Source organism: Leucoraja erinacea, chromosome 2 (genome assembly GCF_028641065.1).
Source record: "Leucoraja erinacea ecotype New England chromosome 2, Leri_hhj_1, whole genome shotgun sequence".
Classification (NCBI taxonomy): domain Eukaryota; kingdom Metazoa; phylum Chordata; class Chondrichthyes; order Rajiformes; family Rajidae; genus Leucoraja; species Leucoraja erinaceus.
In genome coordinates this window covers 30,408,591-30,427,933 of record NC_073378.1, presented here as the reverse complement: position 1 = coordinate 30,427,933, position 19,343 = coordinate 30,408,591, and the positions used below count along the sequence as shown (strand labels likewise).

The following is a 19,343-nucleotide window of genomic DNA, read 5'->3' as shown; positions in this document are numbered from 1 at the left end:
ATCTATTGCGTCCGCTGCTCTAGATGTCAGCAGATCTATATCGGTGAGACCAAGCGGAGGTTGGGCGATCGTTTCGCCGAACACCTCCGCTCGGTCCGCAATAACCAAGCTGACCTCCCGGTGGCTCAGCACTTCAACTCCCCCTCCCACTCCGTCTCCGACCTCTCTGTCCTGGGTCTCCTCCATGTTGAGAGCGAGCAGCACCGGAAATGGAGGAACAGCAATCCTCATATTAGCACGTTTGGGGACAATGCATCCCAGGGCAGGAGTAGGCCATCGAATTCGAGCCCAACCATTCAATGTTAGTCATTGCTGTCTCCTCCCCTTCCTCAGCCCCCCTGCTGTCTCCTCCCATCCCCCAGCCTTCGGGCTCCTCCTCCTTTTTCCTTTCTTCTCCCCCTCCCCCGCCCCCCATCAGTCTGTAGAATGGTTTCGGCCCGAAACGTTTCCTATTTCCTTCGCTCCATAGATGCTGCTGCACCCGCTGAGTTTTATCCAGCTTTTTTCCATTGTTGTAACCATCATTACACAAGTGTCGTTCGAAGTAATTGCTTATCAATTTCAATGATCTCCCGCAGTGTAACTAGCGGCCTGTGTTCTGAAAGAGACAGTGGTGTCTGATTACTGTCGGGAAGCTCCCAATGTATAACCAAAATCAGTTATAAAGAAATCCGTGATATGAAGGGAAGATCATATCTAGAAATCCCTGCAATAGCATCACTCTTTATGTGACTATTTATGCGGCATGGTGGTGCAGAGGTAGATTTGCTGCCTAACAGTGCGCTGCTCTAGGTGTCAACTGCTCTACATCAGTGAGACCATGCTCTACATCGGTGAGACCAAGCCCAACACCTCCGCTCGGTTTGCATTAACCAACCTGATCTCCTGGTGGCTCAGTACTTCAACTCCCCCTTCCATTATGAATCCGAATTTTCTGTACGGGGCCTCCTCCATGGCCAGAGGGAGGTCCACCGCAAATTGGAAGAGCAGCACCTCATATTTCGCTTGGGTAGTTTACACCCCTGTGGTATGGACATTGACTTCTCCAATTTCAGATAGTCCTTGCTTTCTCCTTCCTTCCCCTCCCCTTCCCAGCTCTCCCACAGCCCACTGTCTCCGCCTCTTCCTTTCTTCTTCCTGCCCCCCCCTCCCCCCCACCATCCACATCAATCTGAAGAAGGGTCTCGGCCGGAAACATTGCCTATTCTATCGCTCCATAGATGCTGCCTCACCCACTGAGTTCCTCCAACATTTTTGTCTACCTTTGATTTTTCCAGCATCTGCAGTTCTTTCTTAAACTTGTGGATAATCATTTTATTCTGTAATCAAGCCCTAGTTACTTAATTAAATATTTCTGAACCTCCATTCTGTAATCAACATCTAGTTTTACCGTTAATCAATTTTCTGTGTAATCTTGTCAGCTGAGAATGTAAAAGCTGCACCAAAGTCAAGCTCAAGAGATCTGCTTTGACTGGTCTCCTGCTAAGCTCCAGTTTTAATAAATCGCCCGTTACTTCAAACACCAACTTTGTCTGGTCATTCCATTTGATATAACATTTAAAATATATTTTGACAGGTTCACGGATAGGAAATGTTTAGAGGGAATGTGTAGGAAGGAACTGCAGATGCTGGTTTAAACTGAAGAATGCTGGAGTAACTCAGCGGGACAGACCATTTCTGGTGATAAAGTTAAGTTACTCCAGCTTTTTGTGTCTATCTTTAGTTTAAACCTTTTAAGCAATCCCTCCCTACACAAGTCATGAGAGATTTGACGTCACCTCGACTTTTATCTTGACAACAAAACAGGTCTCTTTCAAGGAAGAGTTAGATTTAGCTCTTAGGGCTAAGGGAATCAAGGGATATGGTGGAAAAGCTGGAACGGGGTACTGATTTTAGATGCTCAGCCATGATCATATTGAATAGCAGTGCAGGCTCGAAGGGCCAAATAGCCTACACCTGCACCTATTTTTTCTGTTTCTAACACAGAAAAAAAAAGAATGGATTTTGATGACCGACTAAGTGTGCCAATTTTGTTTTAAAAATGTCCACTTGTAGCCATATACAGAATCCTCAGTTATATGCAAGGTTTGATTAGAATCGCAATGGGTCACTCGCAGTTTCAGCACTATACGTGTGTAACAGGGTGACGAATCTGTGGAAATCATTGTGAATCATTGCCACAGACGGCTCTGGAGGCACGGTGGCACCGCGGTAGAGTTGCTGCCTCACAGCGACAGGGACTGGTTCGTTTCCGACTATGGGTGCTTATCTGTACAGAGTTTGTACGCGACCTGCTTAAGTTTTGTTCAGGGATCTCAGGTTTCCTCCCACACTACAAAGCCATACAGGTTTGTAGGTTAATTGGCTAGGAATAATTAAAAATTGTCCCTAGTGTGTGCAGGCTAGTGTTAAGGGCCTGTCCCACTTGGCCGTCATTTGCACCTCTTTTATGCGTCATATGTAAAATAGGTCGACACGTCCGCCGCGCGCAAATCACACTTCATCGTGCCGTCTGGTGCGCATGACGTCGTTAGAATACCCTGCTGCGTGAGGCGATGCATGGTTATGCACGGTGACATAACCATGCGATACACGTGAGATGTCGGGACGCCGGCGTGCGTACCCTATGCGTCAGCGTGCGTACGCGATACGTCACGCAGGTGGCCCACGAGGATTTCGTGCAGCACGAAATCCTGGAGTGCCGCACGATACCGCATGCAACTCCACACTCCTCCACGTCCCTCCATGCGCCCGTCCCGCGCTACCCGTGTGTCACAACGCGACAACCACATTTTTGGAGGTCGCGTAAATGGCGCACAAATGATGGCCAAGTGGGACAGGCCCTTCAGTGTGCGGGGATCGCTGGTCGGTGTGAACTCGGTGGGCGGAAGGGGCTGTTTCCACGATTTCTGTATCTCTAAACTAAAGTCAATGGATATTTTTCATGCTGAGATAGACAGATCCTTGATTAGTACGGGTGTCCGGGCAGAAAGAAGGCAGGTGAATGGGATTGAGAGGGAAAGATAGATCAGCCACGATTGAATGGCAGAGTAGACTTGAAGGGTCGAATGGCCTAATTTTGCTGCTAGAACTTATGAGCAGCTTTAAAACCAACTTAAAAAAGCAATCTGCCGAAAACAGCATTGAAAGTAGAACTGTCCAAAGACTGCAGATGGGTTCAATTTCACAGTTCATTTACAGAACCTCCTATCGTGTTACTTTCAACATGAACCACTTCGTTTATTTTTGTGTGATTACCCATTTTACCTATTTTCTCCTACTCCTGAAACACTGTGAGCGATCTGTTCTTTAGACAAAAGAAAATACATTGCCATAAACTAAATGGCTGCTAATAATCCACTTTGTTCCATCATTTAAACCTCGCATCATTGCAATTTTAGCCCACTGTCCTGCAAATCATACAGCAAAATATGCCCTCCATGAAATCGTGGATGCACTAAACACGAACAAGATAAGCAATAGTGTATCCTTAAACAATATTTATAGACAATAGGTGCAGGAGTAGGCCATTCGGCACCTTCGAGCCAGCACAGCCATTTAATGTAATCGTGGCTGATCATCCCCAATCAGTACCCCGTTCCTGCCTTCTCCCCATATCCCCTGACACCGCTATTTTTAAGAGCCCTACCTAGCTCTCTCTTGAAAGCATCCAGAGAACCGGCCTCCACCGCCCTCTGAGGCAGAGAATTCCACAGACTAACAACTCTCTGTGAGAAAAAGTGTTTCCTCGTCTCCGTTCTAAATGGCTTACTCCTTATTCTTAAATTGTGGCCCCTGGTTCTGGACTCCCCCAAAATCGGGAACATGTTTCCTGCCTCTAGCGTGTCCAAACCCTTAACAATCTTATATGTTTCAATGAGATACCCTCTCATCCATCTAAACTCCAGAGTGTACAAGCCCAGCCGCGCCATTTTCTCAGCATATGAATGTCCCGCCATCCCAGGAATTAACCTTGTAAACCTACGCTGCACTCCCTCAATAGCAAGAATGTCCTTCCTCAAATTAGGGGACCAAAACTGGACACAATACTCCAGGTGTGGTTTCACTAGGGCCCTGTACAACTGCAGAAGGACCTCTTTGTTGCTATACTCAACTCCTCTTGTTATAAAGGCTAACATGCTATTCGCTTTCTTCACTGCCTACTGTACCTGCATGCTTACTTTCATAGACTGATGAACAAGGACCCCCAGATCCCGGTGTACTTCCCCTTTTCCCAACTTGACGCCATTTAGATAGTAATCTGTCTTCCTGTTTTTGATACCAAAGTGGATAACCTCACATTTATCCGCATTAAACTTCATCTGCCATGCATCTGCCCACCCCCCCAAACTGTCCAAGTCACCCTGCATTCTGATAGCATCCTCCTCACAATTCACACTGCCACCCAGCTTTGTGTCACCTGTAAATTTGCTAATGGATAATGGATAAGAAACATAGAAAACAGGAGTAGGTCATTCGGCCCTTCGAGCCTGCACCGCCATTCAATATGATCATGGCTGCTCATCCAACTCAATATCCTGTACCTGCCTTCTCTCCCTACCCCCGATCCCTTTAGCCACAAGGGCCTCATCTCTCTTAAATATAGCCAATGAACTGGCCTCAACTACCTTCTGTGGTAAAGAATTCCAGAGATTCACCACTCTCTGTGAATGTTTTCCTCATCTCAGAATGGATAATGACCAAATTAAAAGGGACCGATGAAGTGACTGAAATAAATTCCGATTATTTTCTTTATACTTCTCCATTTCCAGGCTTTGTCCCACCCCGACACCTTTTCCAGTTTACTTTCCCCCCCCCCCCCCCCCCCCCCACCATCAGTCTGAAGAAGGGTCCCGACCCAACGTCACCAGTCCACGTCCTCCAGAGATAGGGTGACACGGTGACGCAGCGGTAGAGTTGCTGCCGTACAGGGCCAGAGACCCGGGTTCGATCCGGACTACGGGTGCTGTCTGTATGGAGATTGTACGTTCTCCCCGTGACTGCGTAGGTTTTCCCCGGGTGCTCTGTTTTCTTCACACACATTAAAAACGGCCATTTGTAAGTTAATTGGTGTTGGTAAAGATTGCAAAGGATAGTGTAATGTACTGGATCGCTGGTCGGCGCAGACTCGGTGGGCCGAAGGGCTTGTCCCCCCGACGTATCTCTAAACTAAACATGCTGCCTGACCTGCTAACTTACTCCAGCACTTTATTTATATTTCTGCCAGCATCTCTTGCTTGGAGCTCAATTTATTTTTGCTCTAAATGATGACTTGGCTTCAAGGTAGTGCACAGAATCACTGGGCTGATTCCATAAATACGGGAGCTATTTTATGAGGAGCGAATAACAAAATTGGACAGCTATAAACAACCTTGGATGCATCCAAACCAGTCCAATTGATTTATTTGATTTAAGTGAAGCCAATTTTTCTAATACATCTTTAATTTTGACCACATTCGCTCTCTCTAATACTTCCACTGAGATATATTGACACCATTATCTTCCTTGTTTAATACCAATACAATATATAGTAAAACTCCACTAATTTGGCCTTGGTTGGGTCTTTAGTAATGTTGCACTGCACACCTTTGGAAACTTGCAAAATGTTACACTCCTATTAATACCTATATCACAATTTTTTAAAACACATTGCACAATGTCCACGACCAACACCACAGCACTGGTCAAGAGAGCCCAGCAGCGACTACACCCTCTCCAAAGACTACGTAAAGCAGGTCTCCCCACTACACACCTATGAACTTTTTATAAGGGGACAATCGAGAGCACATTAACCTGCGGCATCACTTCCCGGTTCGGGAGCTGCAAGGCGTACGAACGGCACCAACTAGACAGGATTGTGAAGACCGCCAGCAGGATTATTGGTGCTCCACTCCCTTTCCTGCTGGACATATACAGGAAGAGATGTATCAGCAGAGCCATCTCCATCAAAGACCCCTACCACCCATCGCATCACATATTCTCCATCCTGCCATCTGGGAAGAGGTACAGGGGCATTAGCTGCAAAACCAGCAGGATGCTCCTCAGCTTCTTCCCGCAGGCTATAAGACTGATAAACGGACTTTGCCCCCTGCCAAAGTATTGCCAAAGTATCGTGCACCAACCATCAACCTGGACACACTGCAGCAGAGCCACTGTCGTGCCGCTGCCGATCGGAACGACTGTTGACGTTTATTAGAGAGTAGAGTGTTAATTTGTTCATGATATATGTATTTTTATTTCTATTTATTTTTACTGCACACTGAATGGACACTGGTTGAGCAATGTTTTTTTGTTTCCTCTGGGTATGTGAGTACTCAGGAAAAATGACAATAAAGATATACAATACAATACAACAGTACAATAGATTTTCCAATGAACCTGGTGAGTTCAAGTGGCACAGGAAATATGCAAGCAAAGCAGATCCTGGCTCTTGCTGCAAATCTCTCCAGCTCCTTTGCTCCTGATGCCCCGGCTGAACCCAAAGAGTAAGCTCTGGCTGCAGTTCCCTGGTTTCAGCCACACAACCTGTTTGCATCCATAAAGTCATAGAGTCAGAGAGTCATACAACCATCATGATGAGGGGCATAGATTGGGTAAAGGACTCTGTTGTAGGCAGGAACTGCAGTTGCTGGTTGAAACCGAAGATAGACACAAAATGCTGGAGCAACTCAGCGGGGCAGGCATCATCTCCAGATAGAAGGAATGTGTGCTTCAGGTTCGGGTTTCGGATTCTTCAGACTGCCTCTGTGTGCCAGGGGCGCCTCCTGCAGCCGACCTTGAAGCCGCTGGAGGTAATACCCTGGTCTAAAGAAGGGTCTCATCTCGAAACATCACCCATTCCTTCTATCCAGAAATGCAGGGTAAAGGACTCTGTGGACCTACCCTGAGTAGGGAAATCAAGAACCAGAGGACAAAAGGCAGGAGTATCCAGGGAAGACCGCTGGAGGCCCTGGGGCTCGGCTGGACCAGGCGCCACTCCGAGAGGCCGAGCACTTAGACCAGACGCAGCCTACAGCGGTAGAGCAGCGGCAGAGGAAACCATTGCTACGCTTGCCCCTGCAACATCGCCATGACAACGGGCATTCATGGTCAGGCCGAGAACCCTGCACTTTCACCAACTGGGAATTGAAAATGGCGCCAAACTGGCGACTGAATACGGTCTCAGGGTATTGCTGCTATACACTCGTACTGTTTCCGGGAGTTTAAATAATATGTATCTAAGTACTTATGTATAGTGGTACATGTACTGAACTGTATACAAAACTGAATTTCACTGTACCTCAGTACATGTGACAAATAAAGTCCCATACTAATAAGTTTAACGTGAGAGGAGGAAGATTTAATAGGAATCTGAGGGTCAACTTTTTCCAAGCAGAGAGTGGTGGGCGTATGGAATGAGCTGCCAAAGGAGGTGATTAACAATAGACAATAGGTGCAGGAGTAGGCCATTCGGCCCTTCAAGTCAGCACCGCCATTCAATGTGATCATGGCTGATCATCCCCAATCAGTACCCCGTTGCTGCCTTCTCCCCATATCCCCTGACTCAGCTATCTGTAAGAGCCCTATCTAGCGCTCTCTTGAAAGTATCCAGAGAACCGGCCTCCACCGCCCTCTGAGGCAGAGAATTCCACACTCACAACTCTCTGTGTGAAAAAGTGTTTCCTGATCTCTGTTCTAAATTGCTTACCCCTTATTCTTAAACTGTGGCCCCTGGTTCTGGACTCTCCCAATATCGGGAACATGATTCCTGCCTCCAACGTGTCCAAACCATAAACAATCTTATATGTTTCAATAAGATATCCTTTCATCCTTCTAAACTCCAGAGTGTACAAGCCCAGCTGCTCCATTCTCTCAGCATATGACAATCCCCCCATCCCGGGAACTAACCTTGTAAACCTACGCTGCACTCCCTCAATAGCAATAATGTCCTTCCTCAAATTAGGGGACCAAAAATGCACACAATACTCCAAATTGAGGCAGAAATTATAATGACATTTATAAGACATTTGGACAGGTACATGGATCGGACAAGTTTAGAGGGAAATGGGTGAAACGCAGGCATGTGGGACCAGTGTAGATTGGACACCTTGATCGGCCTGAACGTTTTTCCTTCCATTATTTATTATGTAACAGAATATGTGTGTTATGATTGTGTTTATAATTTGTTTGGTTGTTTTGTTGTTTGTCTTTTGCACGAAAGTCCGCGAGCATTGCCACTTTCATTTCACTGCACATCTCGTATGTGTATGTGACAAATAAACTTGACTTGACTTGACTTGACTTGAAACTGGGTCGAAGTGCCTTTCCATACTCTGTGACTCTTTAACTACGTGATCATCTTAAATAATTCATACAGCCAGTCAAAAGGTGAAGTAGAAGGGGGCATGACAGATTATTTTACAGGAAGAATAAGGGCGAGGTTCAAAATACAGGAACATGCAGAGACATGGCAAAGAACAGGACATTTCTTTGCAGCAACACCCAAGAACAGGAAATCTCTCCAGTGCTTTGACAATTAGAGATAATCACAGAAAAATAGAAATGCTGAACAAAGGATCATCCAATTGTCCTGGTAGATTCACACTGGAACAATACATAACTAATCCACGCAACCAATCATCATCAATGTATAATAGTCCCAGGGGAACCTGGGGCCTCATCCCAGCGAGCCAGGGCTGTATCCCAGTCGCTGGCCTGGCTTGCCCGGCTCCTGCTCGCACTGGAGAGGTGGAAGACGGACAGAGGACGGGTAAGCAAACCGGTGGCGGTGACCTGGGCTTCGACGGGAGACAGGGCCGCCGGGGACCCTGCAGCAGCCTGGGGTCCGGCCCGGCAAGCAAACCACAGGCCCGGCACGCTAAGAGAGGGTAGGACACCGAGCCCAGTCACTGCTCGTCCCATGGATCAGGAATTGGAAATTGGGGTGGAAGGTGACAGCAATGGTGGCGGTGGTCAAAGGGCCTGGTGAGAGGAACTGGGTGGGGGTCTTACCTGCCACGCTCTCGAGGTTGGCTGTGGGAGGCTGTGGTCTGTTCTGTTCATACTGTACTAACCAGGGGATTGTGCTTATGTACAGGGAAAGCTTTACTGAGCTGTATGCTCAGCAAGAAATGTTTTTCACTGTCCTTGGCACACGTGACAATAAAGAAACCATTGAACCACTGAGCACCACCTGCAAATTGAGAATTTTTTCTGGCACTCCTCTCTTCAGACTTTGAGAAAGTCATGCCCATCCTCTCTTCTAGCTTTCTTACCCTGCCCTACAATCAGTCTGAAGAAGTCTTGACCCTAAATGTCTTCTACCTATGTTCTCCTGAAATGCTGCTTGACTCACTGTATTTCTACAGTACTCTGAATCTTCCTTTGCTTTTTTCCCCCTTTGTACCACAGAGCACATGACAATAAACTGAACCTTTACTATGATATTTTTTTAATTTTGGGAGTTTTATGAAACACTAGACCGTGGGACCCGTTGGGTCCCGTCCCCCAACGCGGGAGGGGGGGGGGGGGGGGGGGGGGGTGGGTCACGACATCATGGGGGAAGGCTGGTCCCCGAACGCAATATTCCACCACTCACCCATAGGTCCCAATACTCACCACTCCCTAGAGAGGGAGGGGGGTAGAGAGTTTTTTGAAACTTTAAATCATAAATAACTTTGGAAATATATTTCAGAATGCGACGGGAAGATGTTTATTGCTGCGCTGGGAAAAATGTGAGTAAAATATGTGAAAATGGGAAGGCTGTGGCCTAGCGTTTGGAAGAAGACAAGAAAAAGCAGAGCAGGGCGACACATTGCCAGCACAAAGAGTTTTAGTAATATAGATATCTGAGGAAAGATGCAGATCTGCATAATTTATAATGGTTTTGCCTGCGAATGATGGCAGCTCAGGTTGCCCTTAAAGTTGCCCTTATTGAATCACAAATCACTACCAAAAAAATCGAGATTATGGAGTAATACTTCACTCTTACATGATTTATATGGGGGAAAACTAAACACAACGTTGATAATCCTGATACAGGGGGTTCTAGGAACCATCCCCTTTGTAATGAGAGGGTGTGGGGTACTATATATGTTAATTGAGCAAAGGTTTAGTTTTATGACTGTCACGAACTGTGAACAGCGTTTGTTTGTGTGCTATCCAATCATATTAGACATAGAAACATAGAAAATAGGTGCAGGAGGAGGCCCTTCGGCCCTTCGAGCCAGCACTGCCATTCATTGTGATCATGGCTGATCGTCCCCAATCAATAACCCGTGCCTGCCTTCTCCCCATATCCCTTGATTCCACTTAATTAAAAACATTTTAATTTAGACCATGAATACAATTAAGCCAAACACGCGCACCATAGCATCATATAGGGAAGGGAAAGATGTGAGAGTACAGAATGTATTTCTCAGCATTGCAGTGTAACAGTTCTGAAAGTCTGATATCCGCAATGAAATAGGTTAAAAAAATTAGGGTTATACCCTAGTTTATTGAAAGACCATTCAGAAGTTTGGTGACAGAAGAGGGTGGCACAGAGGCGTAGCAATAGATTTGGTGCTTTACCAGGGACCCAGGTTCGATCCTGACCACGGGTGCTGTCTGTACAGAATTTGTACTTTCTTCCCATGACCGCATGGGTTTCCTCCAGGAACTCCTTCCGGTTTCCTCCCACACTCAAAAGATGCACAGGTTTGTAGGTTAATTTGCTTCGGTACACTTGTAAATTGCCCCTTATGTGTAGGATAGGGCTAGTGGGCGGAAATCATTGGTCGGCGTGGACGCAGTGGGCCGAAGGGTCTGTTCTTCGCGCTGCTTCTCTAAACTAAACTAAACGGCACCATTATGTGCATCAACCAGCGTTTCTGCTCTTAATTTCTATTTAGCAAACAGTATGTGTGACAACAGGCAAGAACAAAATTGGCATTCTGGAGGTGTAATACTAGACAACACAGTGCTGAACTGTCATCACCCATGTAATTATAGCTCAGTTACATCACTATTTTAAACAAAGCAATGACATGGGCAGAATGGGAGAACATCTCTTCGAGCAATGAGACAGCAATAAAACCTGTAATAAGCACTGGTCCAGATACAAATTAAATCACACTTCAGAAAGACTTAATTCCAGATCAATGCAAAGACTATAAACTAATAGCATCAAGAACAGATGTATTTTTTGCAATCATAAGTTTTTTCATATATTACAGGAGCAGAATTAGGCCATTCAGCCTATCAAGTCTACTCCATCATTCAATCACGGCTGATCTATCTTTCCCTTTCATCCCCATTCTCCTGCCTTCTCCCCATAACCCCAGTCTCCCGTACTAATCAATTTTTGACAATCATCCGCATTTCAATTCTTGAACATTAACTACTTCCTACATAATTTTAAGCCAATAGGATTTCTACCGGCATGTAACTTAGTGTCCTGCTGCATTTTTATTGGTGAGAAGTAAAATTTTCCCTAAAAGAAATTGTGTGGATATGGGAACACCTTTCTGTTATTCTAAACTCAAATCAAACAAGCAGCAATGTCCTTACCTGCTTAATAACTCAGCTCCCGCAGAAAACTTTGGCAAATCATCTGTACTTCTGTGAGAGCAAATTGGAAATGTTAAGGTACAGTGTACAGTAAGCAAACCTGGAAAATATAGTACCATTAGACAGGTCTGTAAATCAAAATACTGCAGTTCAAAGGAATCGATCTGATCAACTTTTAAAACAAACATTTTAAGCTTAGTTGATTTATCAAGATCTTAGGATTGAAATATTTCAAAGAAATAAATTGAAGTAACCTGTAATATTACAGTAACATCACAAAGTTGTAATCAAGAGTTCAAGAAGTTCCCTAGACTTCAGCACAGCAGTAGGGCGGCTGTCCCAATGCGCCAGAGACTCGGGTTCGATCCTGATCTTGGGTGCTGTCTGTACGGATTTGTACGTTCTTCCTGTGACCACATGGGTTTTCTCCGGGTGCTCTGGTTTCCTCATACATTCCAATAGGTTAATTAGCTTCTGTAAATTGTCCCTAGTGTGTAGGATAGAACTAGTACACAAGTGATTGCAGGTCCGCGTGGATTCAGTGGGCTGAAGGGCCTGTTTCTATACTGCATCTCTAAACTACATTTAGATGAATATACCACAACGACCCAACTGTTTAGTAATCCATCATCAAATCTGGAGGGACCACACTCGGGGCTATTAGCTGCTCATTTTCTATCTCATAACAATACACTGCTCTGATATTGTCCGTTAATTCCCCTTTTTATTTTAGTCAAAGATCAGAGTTTACGTCTAGTTCCTCTCCCTTGCAAAGCAATACAAAGTAGGCTTTAAAGCTAAGATGTGTAGGGAGGAACTGCAGATGCTGGTTTAAACTGAAGATAGACACAAAAAAGCTGGAGTAACTCAGCGGGTCAGGCAACATCTCTGGAGAAAAGGAACAGGTGGCGTTTCGGGTCAAGACTCTTCTTTTGAAGCTAAGACTATCAGCGTTGCTACTGCCCCAACCCCCTCTCTCTTTGGTCACCTGTGTTTCCCTCCACACTTTGTCTCCAACTCTTTCATCTCTACTATTTCTCACGCTTAGCCAGAAATTATATTCCTGTAATGCTCTCACATTCCTCTTGACCCCACTGAATTACTAACCACACAACTCCCATTCCGACGCTCTTGATAGCTAGGAAAATACATAATTTAACTTATCTCATGAATAATACTTTTGGGATCCATCATTTTTGATGTCTATAAGCGTTTTTCCCATAAGTACTGCACTATCCATGATACATAAAAATTTCATAATTCTTAGGAGCAGAATTGGGCCAATCGGCCCATCAAGTCTACTCCACCATTCAATCATGGCTGATCTATCTCTCCCTCCTAACCCCATTCTCCTGCCTTCTCCCCAAAACGCAGTGGGTCCCACTTTGTTCTCCAAGCCCCCCCACGCCAGGTCCCACTTTGTTCTCAGGCGGCCCCCCCACTCCGGTTCCCTCTTTGTTCTCTGCACCCCCCTCCCTCCTCCCCCACGCTGGGTCCCACTTTGTTCTCAGTGACCTCCCACACTGGGTCCCTCTTTCTCTCATCAATCCCGCCCTCCCATGCCGGGTCCCTCTTTGTTCTTGGCGGAGTGTCCTCAACCGACCTCCAGCACCCATGGAATAACCACCCACAGAATTTCTGACCCTGTCTGAGAAGAGTCCCGACCCAAAAAGTCACCCATCCTTTTTCTCCAGAGATGCTGCCTGACCCGCTGAGTTACTCCAGCATTTGTGTCTATCTGTGGTATAAAGCAGTTCCTCGTTTCTACTTCTTAAAAAGCTATATTCTACAACAAGCTGCATCTAGTCAGTCAGTGCTTGGCTGTCTTTTTCTGATTTGTAAAGATTTTGTCAAATATGCGCATTTTGTTTTGCAAGCTGCTGAACGCTGCAACAAAATGTCAATTACATTTTTTTCTGGGAAAGTTTCCATGGCTTGTAGAAATGTGCAAAATGAGTTTAATTGAAACAGTCTAAATATTTTCTGTTCAACCTCAAACTGTACAAGACTAATGTTTTCTACTTGCTGACTGTAAAAGAAAATGTAATTGATTTGCACTTGGGTGCTCTCACTAAGTCATTAATTAGCTCACTTTCCAAAACACTGATCTTGTGCATACAGCCCATTACCAATATATCGTGCTCGCATAAAATATGCTTTTATTATGATTCTAATTAAGGGTCATTAATCTGACACAACAACTCTATTTCTTATACCACAGATGCTGACCTGACCTGCTGAGTATCTCTTGCATTTTATGCTTTTATTTTGTTATTACAGACATGTGGTTTTATCTTGAGATATTAGAACAGTACAGCACTCGAACATGCCAGTCGGGCCACAACGTCTGGGCTGAACACAATGCCAGGACCATCACTTCTCTACCAAACCTATCCTGCCTGTCTAAATGTTTCTTGAACGGCAGTATCATCCTCAACTACCTTCTCTGGCAGGATAGGATAGGTTTATAGGAATATGGGCCAAACGCAGGCAGGTGGGACTAGTTTAGAACGTGGGCATATTAGGCTGAAGGGCCTGTTTCCATGCCGTATGACTCTCTGACTACAACAGTGTGAATTAAAAGTGTATCGTCAAGAAGGAAAGAGGTTTAGGATGTTTTTTCCAGAAAACGCACAGGCACCAATGAGGATGGGTTAAAAATAAAGTACTCCAGGACAGAGTTAACAGTATCAGTTTCACAACAGGTTGGAAGAGAGGCTGAGTAGTTTCATGGTCAGGTTCGAGGGAACTGGAAACGGGACTTTACAGTAAGTGGGGGAGATAGAAGAGAGCCCAGGTGGCAAGACTAGGCCCTGTAGAAACTTTAGCTTGATGGTGCTGAACGGAGGAATGCAAAAGGGTCTCTGGGCAAACTGTACCCAATTGAAAATTCAAAGTACTGAACCAAATAATTGTGCGTTACCAATCAACATATTTCTAAACAATACGAAATAGTTAGTTAGTTTATTGTTATTTTCATGAGTACTGAGGTACAGTGAAAAGTTATTTTTGTTGCATGCTATCCAGTCAGCGAAGAAACTATACATAATTACAATCAAGCTATCCACAGTGTATAGATACAGCATAAAGGATATAACATTTCACGATAAAATCCACTAAAGTCATATTAAAAAATAGTTTGAACGTCCTCTATGAGGTAGATGGGAGGTCAGGACCGCTCTCTTTAGACTTTACCTTAGCTTTTAAAGATATGGCATGGAAACAGGCGTCTTTAGCTCACTGTCCGGCGACCCCATAAACTAGCACTCTAGGGACAATTTACAGAAGCCAATTAACCTACAAACCTGTATGCTTTTGGAGTGTGGGAGGAAACTAGAGCACCCGGTGAAAACCCAAACGGTCACGGGGAGAACGTGTAAACGCCATACTGACAGCACCCGTAGTCAGGATCAAACCCGGGTCTGTGGTGCTGTAAGGCAGCAACTTTACCGTTGCGCCACCATGCCACCCTAAAACACTCTCTAGTTGGTGAGAGAATGGTTCAATTTCCTAATAACAACTGGGAAGAAACTGTTCCTGAATCTGGAGGTGTGCATTTTCAAGACACCCTGCACCATCTTTCAAACATTAGGAGCATTGCCTGAAGACAAACTCACTCAAGCTATCAGTCTATTAAACATGGAATAAACAGATGATTACCTTGGCTTCTTAACATTTACTTCTTTGGATTTGTCACTTAGCGTCTTTAAACTGAAATTAGAAATAAGAAAATAATTAATATAACAATGGCAAAGCTGGTAGAGCTCCTACCTCACTGCGCAAGAGACTCAGGTTTGATCCTGACCTAGAGTGTTGTCGGTGGGGAGTTTGCATGTTCTCCCTGTGACTGCGGTTTCCTCCCTCATCTCAAGTGTAGGTTTATCGGTTAATTATTCTCTGAAATTGCATAGGGAGTGGATGAGAACACGGGATAACATAGAACTGGCGTGAACAGGTGGTTGTGGGTTGGCCTGGACTCAGTGGATCTATGGGTGCTGTTTCCCTGCTGCATCTCTAAGGTACAATAAGCTGTGCAACAAATGCAAAAGCAGATAAATCAGCACATAAAATAGCAGGTTTATTGCCATGAAGATATTCAAAAGGGATCAACACAACAAAAGTACAGTCTATCATGAATTGCGAGTTTAGTTTAGAGATACAGGGTGGAAACAGGCCCTTAGGCCCACCGGGTCCGCATCGACCAGCGATCCCCACACACTAACACTATCCTACACACACTAGGGACAATTCACAACTATACCAAGCCAATAAACCGATAAAACTTTGGAGTGTGGGAGGAAACCGGAGATTCCGGAGAAAACCCACGAGTGTCACAGGGAGAAAGTACAAACTCCGTACAGACCACATCCGTAGTAGGATCAAACCCGGGTCTCTGGCGCTGTAAGACAGCAACTCTACCGCTGCACCTCTGTGTAAAGTATTGCAGGAGTATGCGAGTTGGCTGAACAAATTTCAAAATTGCCAATTCAATGTTTTTTTAACACATGACTTGGATATAGACAGATTGGCACCCTTTGCCAAAGGTTAGAAGTCGACAAGATGTTACTTAAATCCCTGTGCAAATTAAACAAGGCCTGCTCATGGAGATTTGCACTTATTATATACCCACACATGTTACCCGCTTCATTTCAGCCTTTGAGTTAGACGTTTCCAGACCTATTAGAAGTGAATGCTCACACATTCACACAGCCAGCTGAAGAGTAATTTGTGCAAAAGTCCGAGCCAAGTTTTACTCCAACTTTTGATGTCATTCATTGAGCACGAGTTATCAGGAGAAAACAGCCTACGCCGTTTGTTCTGCACTCACATGACCAGCAAGCCGCTTTCATTCCAGAGATTTGTAAAATAGACAGGGTCCAGTTAAGCCAAAGGCAAAGCGCTGGAGGAACTCAGCAGGCCAGGCAGTAGCTGAGGAGCGATTGGACAGGAAACATTTCAAGTAAGGACCCTTCTTCAGACTTCATGGTCCAATTGACTGTAGTTTCAGAAACACATTATAAATATTTTGTATTTCTCCAGCAAAATAACACAAAATATTGTCTCCAAGAAATATGTGTAAGACGCTGTTACTTCCAAGTAACATGCGATAATTATAAACTTAGAGGAGATGGGTGGGTGTCATACCTAACTCAGGGATCAGAGCAACCGGCTGTCTTAGAGTCATACAGAATAGAAAGAGGCCCTTCAGGCCAACTCTTCCATGTTGTCACCAAGGAACAGGCAATGTTATTTCATTTACACAGGGCTGGTCTGAACAAATGTTCAGGGAGAGAGGTGAGCCCCTCCTATCCCCCACCCCAATCCCTCCTACCCCTGCCCCATTTCTGCCCCTAGTTCCCTCTCTCTTAGTTCTGTCTCCGTCCCTAATACACCACCTACATCCTGGCCCAACCCCTCCCTAGCTCCCAGCTCCTACTCCCCAGTCTCCTGACTCTGCCCCTGCCCCCCCCCCCCCCCCCCAATGCAATGCCCTGCCTGCTGTCCCAGCCTCGTCCTTGCACCTGAGCCACTACGCCCCCTATCACCTTGCTCTGCTCCTGTCACAGTGCCCAGTCCATGTCACTGTCCCAGTCCATGTCACCGTCCCAGTCCATGTCCCAGTCTATGTCACCAGTCCCAGTCCATGTCACTGTCCAGTCACTGTCCCAGTCCAGTCCATGTCACTGTCCCAGTCCAGTCCATGTCACTGTCCCAGTCCAGTCACTGTCCCAGTCCGGTCACTGTCCCAGTCCCAGTCCATGTCACTGTCCACTGTCACATGTCACTGTCCCCAGTCCATGTCACTGTCCCAGTCCATGTCACTGTCCCAGTCCATGTCACTGTCCCAGTCCATGTCACTGTCACTGTCCATGTCCCAGTTCATGTCCCTGTCACTGTCACTGTCCTGTCCATGTCACTGTCCCAGTCCAGTCCATGTCACTGTCCCAGTCCTGTCCCCAGTCACTGTCCCAGTCCAGTCCATGTCCATGTCACTGTCACTGTCCAGTCAGTCACTGTCCCAGTCCATGTCACTGTCCCAGTCATGTCACTGTCCCAGTCCATGTCACTGTCCCAGTCCAGTCCATGTCCCTGTCCCAGTCCAATCTATGTCACTGTCCCTGTCCCAGTCCATGTCCCTGTCCCAGTCCAGTCCATGTCACTGTCACTGTCCCAGTCACTGTCCAGTCCATGTCACTGTCCCCGTCCATGTCCCAGTCCCAGTTCATGTCACTTTCACTGTCCCAGTCCATGTCACTGTCCCAGTCCAGTCCATGTCACTGTCCCGGTCCATGTCACTGTCCCAGTTCATGTCACTGTCCCAGTCCAGTCTATGTCACTGTCCCAGTCCAGTCTATGTCACTGTCCCTGTCTGTCCTGTCAGTCCCAGTCCATGTCACTGTCCCAGTCCATGTCACTGTCCCAGTCCAGTCCATGTCACTGTCCCAGTCCCAGTCCATGTCACTGTCCCAGTCCATGTCACTGTCCCAGTCCCTGCTCCATGTCACTGTCCCAGTCCATGTCACTGTCACTGTCCCAGTCCCTGCTCCAGTCTGTAGTCACTGCCCCTTTCCCAGCTCGGGCCGGTCCGGGCCGGGCCTCCCGCCTACCTGCTGCTCAGGTCGTGCTGGGCGCTCAGCAGCCGCTCCTTGAAGTTCTCGAACATGGTGGCGGTTATCGCCGCGCGGGGCAGCGCCGTCGCCAGGTGGCCGTGGCGGCCATTACTCCGTCCGTCCGTCGCTCGCTCGCTGCCGCCGCCGCCGCCGCAGGGTGAGACCGAGGCGCACGCACTTCCGCCACCGCCGTCGCCCCGGCAACAGAGGCCTTGTCCCAGGGAGGCGCGGACTGAAGCCTTCCCCCAACCCGCCTCCAGCCTCTCCGAAATCAAAGATCCTACAGCTTTAAGATCTTTGTCTGAAATTGCTGGAGTAACTCAGCGGGACAGGCTCCATCAAAGATTATACAATCTTTGGGCACCATCTCTGGAGACAAGGAATGGGTGACGTTTCGGGACGAGACCCTTCTTCAGGCTGAGGGTTCGGGGGGCGGGGGAGAGAGTCTAGCGGTATGGAAGGGTAAGGTGTGAAAACGACAGATCAAAGTGGACGCTGGCTCCCCCCCCCCCCCCCCTCCCCCCCTCTCTCCCTCCCTCCCTGCTCCCCTCCCCCCCTCCTCTCTCTCCCCCCCTCCTCTCCCCCCCCCTCTCTCTCCCCCCCTCTCTCTCTGCCTCTCCCCCCCCCTCCCCCCCCCCTCCTCTCTTCCCCCCTCTCTCCCCCCCCCCTCCTCTTTCCCCCCCTCCATTAATCAGACATTGTGGTTTGTAAGAGCTCTCCTGCTGGTTTTACGGCAGGAGACCTTTGTAATTGTGTGGGAAGTAACTGCAGAAGCCAGTACCACCATTCAATGTGATCATGGCGGATCATCCCCAATCAGTACCCCGTTCCTGCCTTCTCCCCATATCCCCTGACTCCATTATCTTTAAGAGCCCTATCTAGCTCTCTCTTGAAAGTATCCAGAGAACCGGCCTCCACCACCATCTGGCAGAGAATTCCACAGATTCACAACTTTCTGTGAGAAAAAGTGTTTCCTCATCTCCGTTCTAAATGGCTTACCTATTATTCTTAAACTGTGGCCCCTGGTTCTGAACTTCCCCAACATCGGGAACATGTTTCCTGCCTCTAGAGTGTCCAAACCCTTAACAATCTTATATGTTTTAATAAGATATCCTCTCATCCTTCTAAACTCCAGAGTGTACAAGCCCAGCCGCTCCATTCTCTCAGCTTATGACAGTCGCGCCATCCCGGGAATTAACCTTG

General features: G+C 46.7%; 1 protein-coding gene across 2 annotated transcripts in view; it reads right to left on the bottom strand.

Annotated features, from left to right (window-relative positions):
- The window catches only part of LOC129708446 (dysbindin-like), a 155,961-nt gene extending 137,458 nt beyond the window's left edge, over nucleotides 1–18,503 (bottom strand). Inside the window, exons 1-3 of one of the 2 annotated variants that reach the window (XM_055654224.1) lie at nucleotides 18,138–18,503; nucleotides 15,190–15,240; nucleotides 11,530–11,580 (exon numbers count right to left, since the gene is read on the bottom strand). In XM_055654224.1, coding sequence (XP_055510199.1) covers nucleotides 11,530–11,580; nucleotides 15,190–15,240; nucleotides 18,138–18,193 — 158 coding nt within the window. In that variant the 5' untranslated portion in view covers nucleotides 18,194–18,503. The remainder of the gene's footprint in view (nucleotides 1–11,529; nucleotides 11,581–15,189; nucleotides 15,241–18,137) is intronic. The other variant, XM_055654233.1, reaches the window with a different exon arrangement.
- Nucleotides 18,504–19,343: the final 840 nt, after the last annotated feature.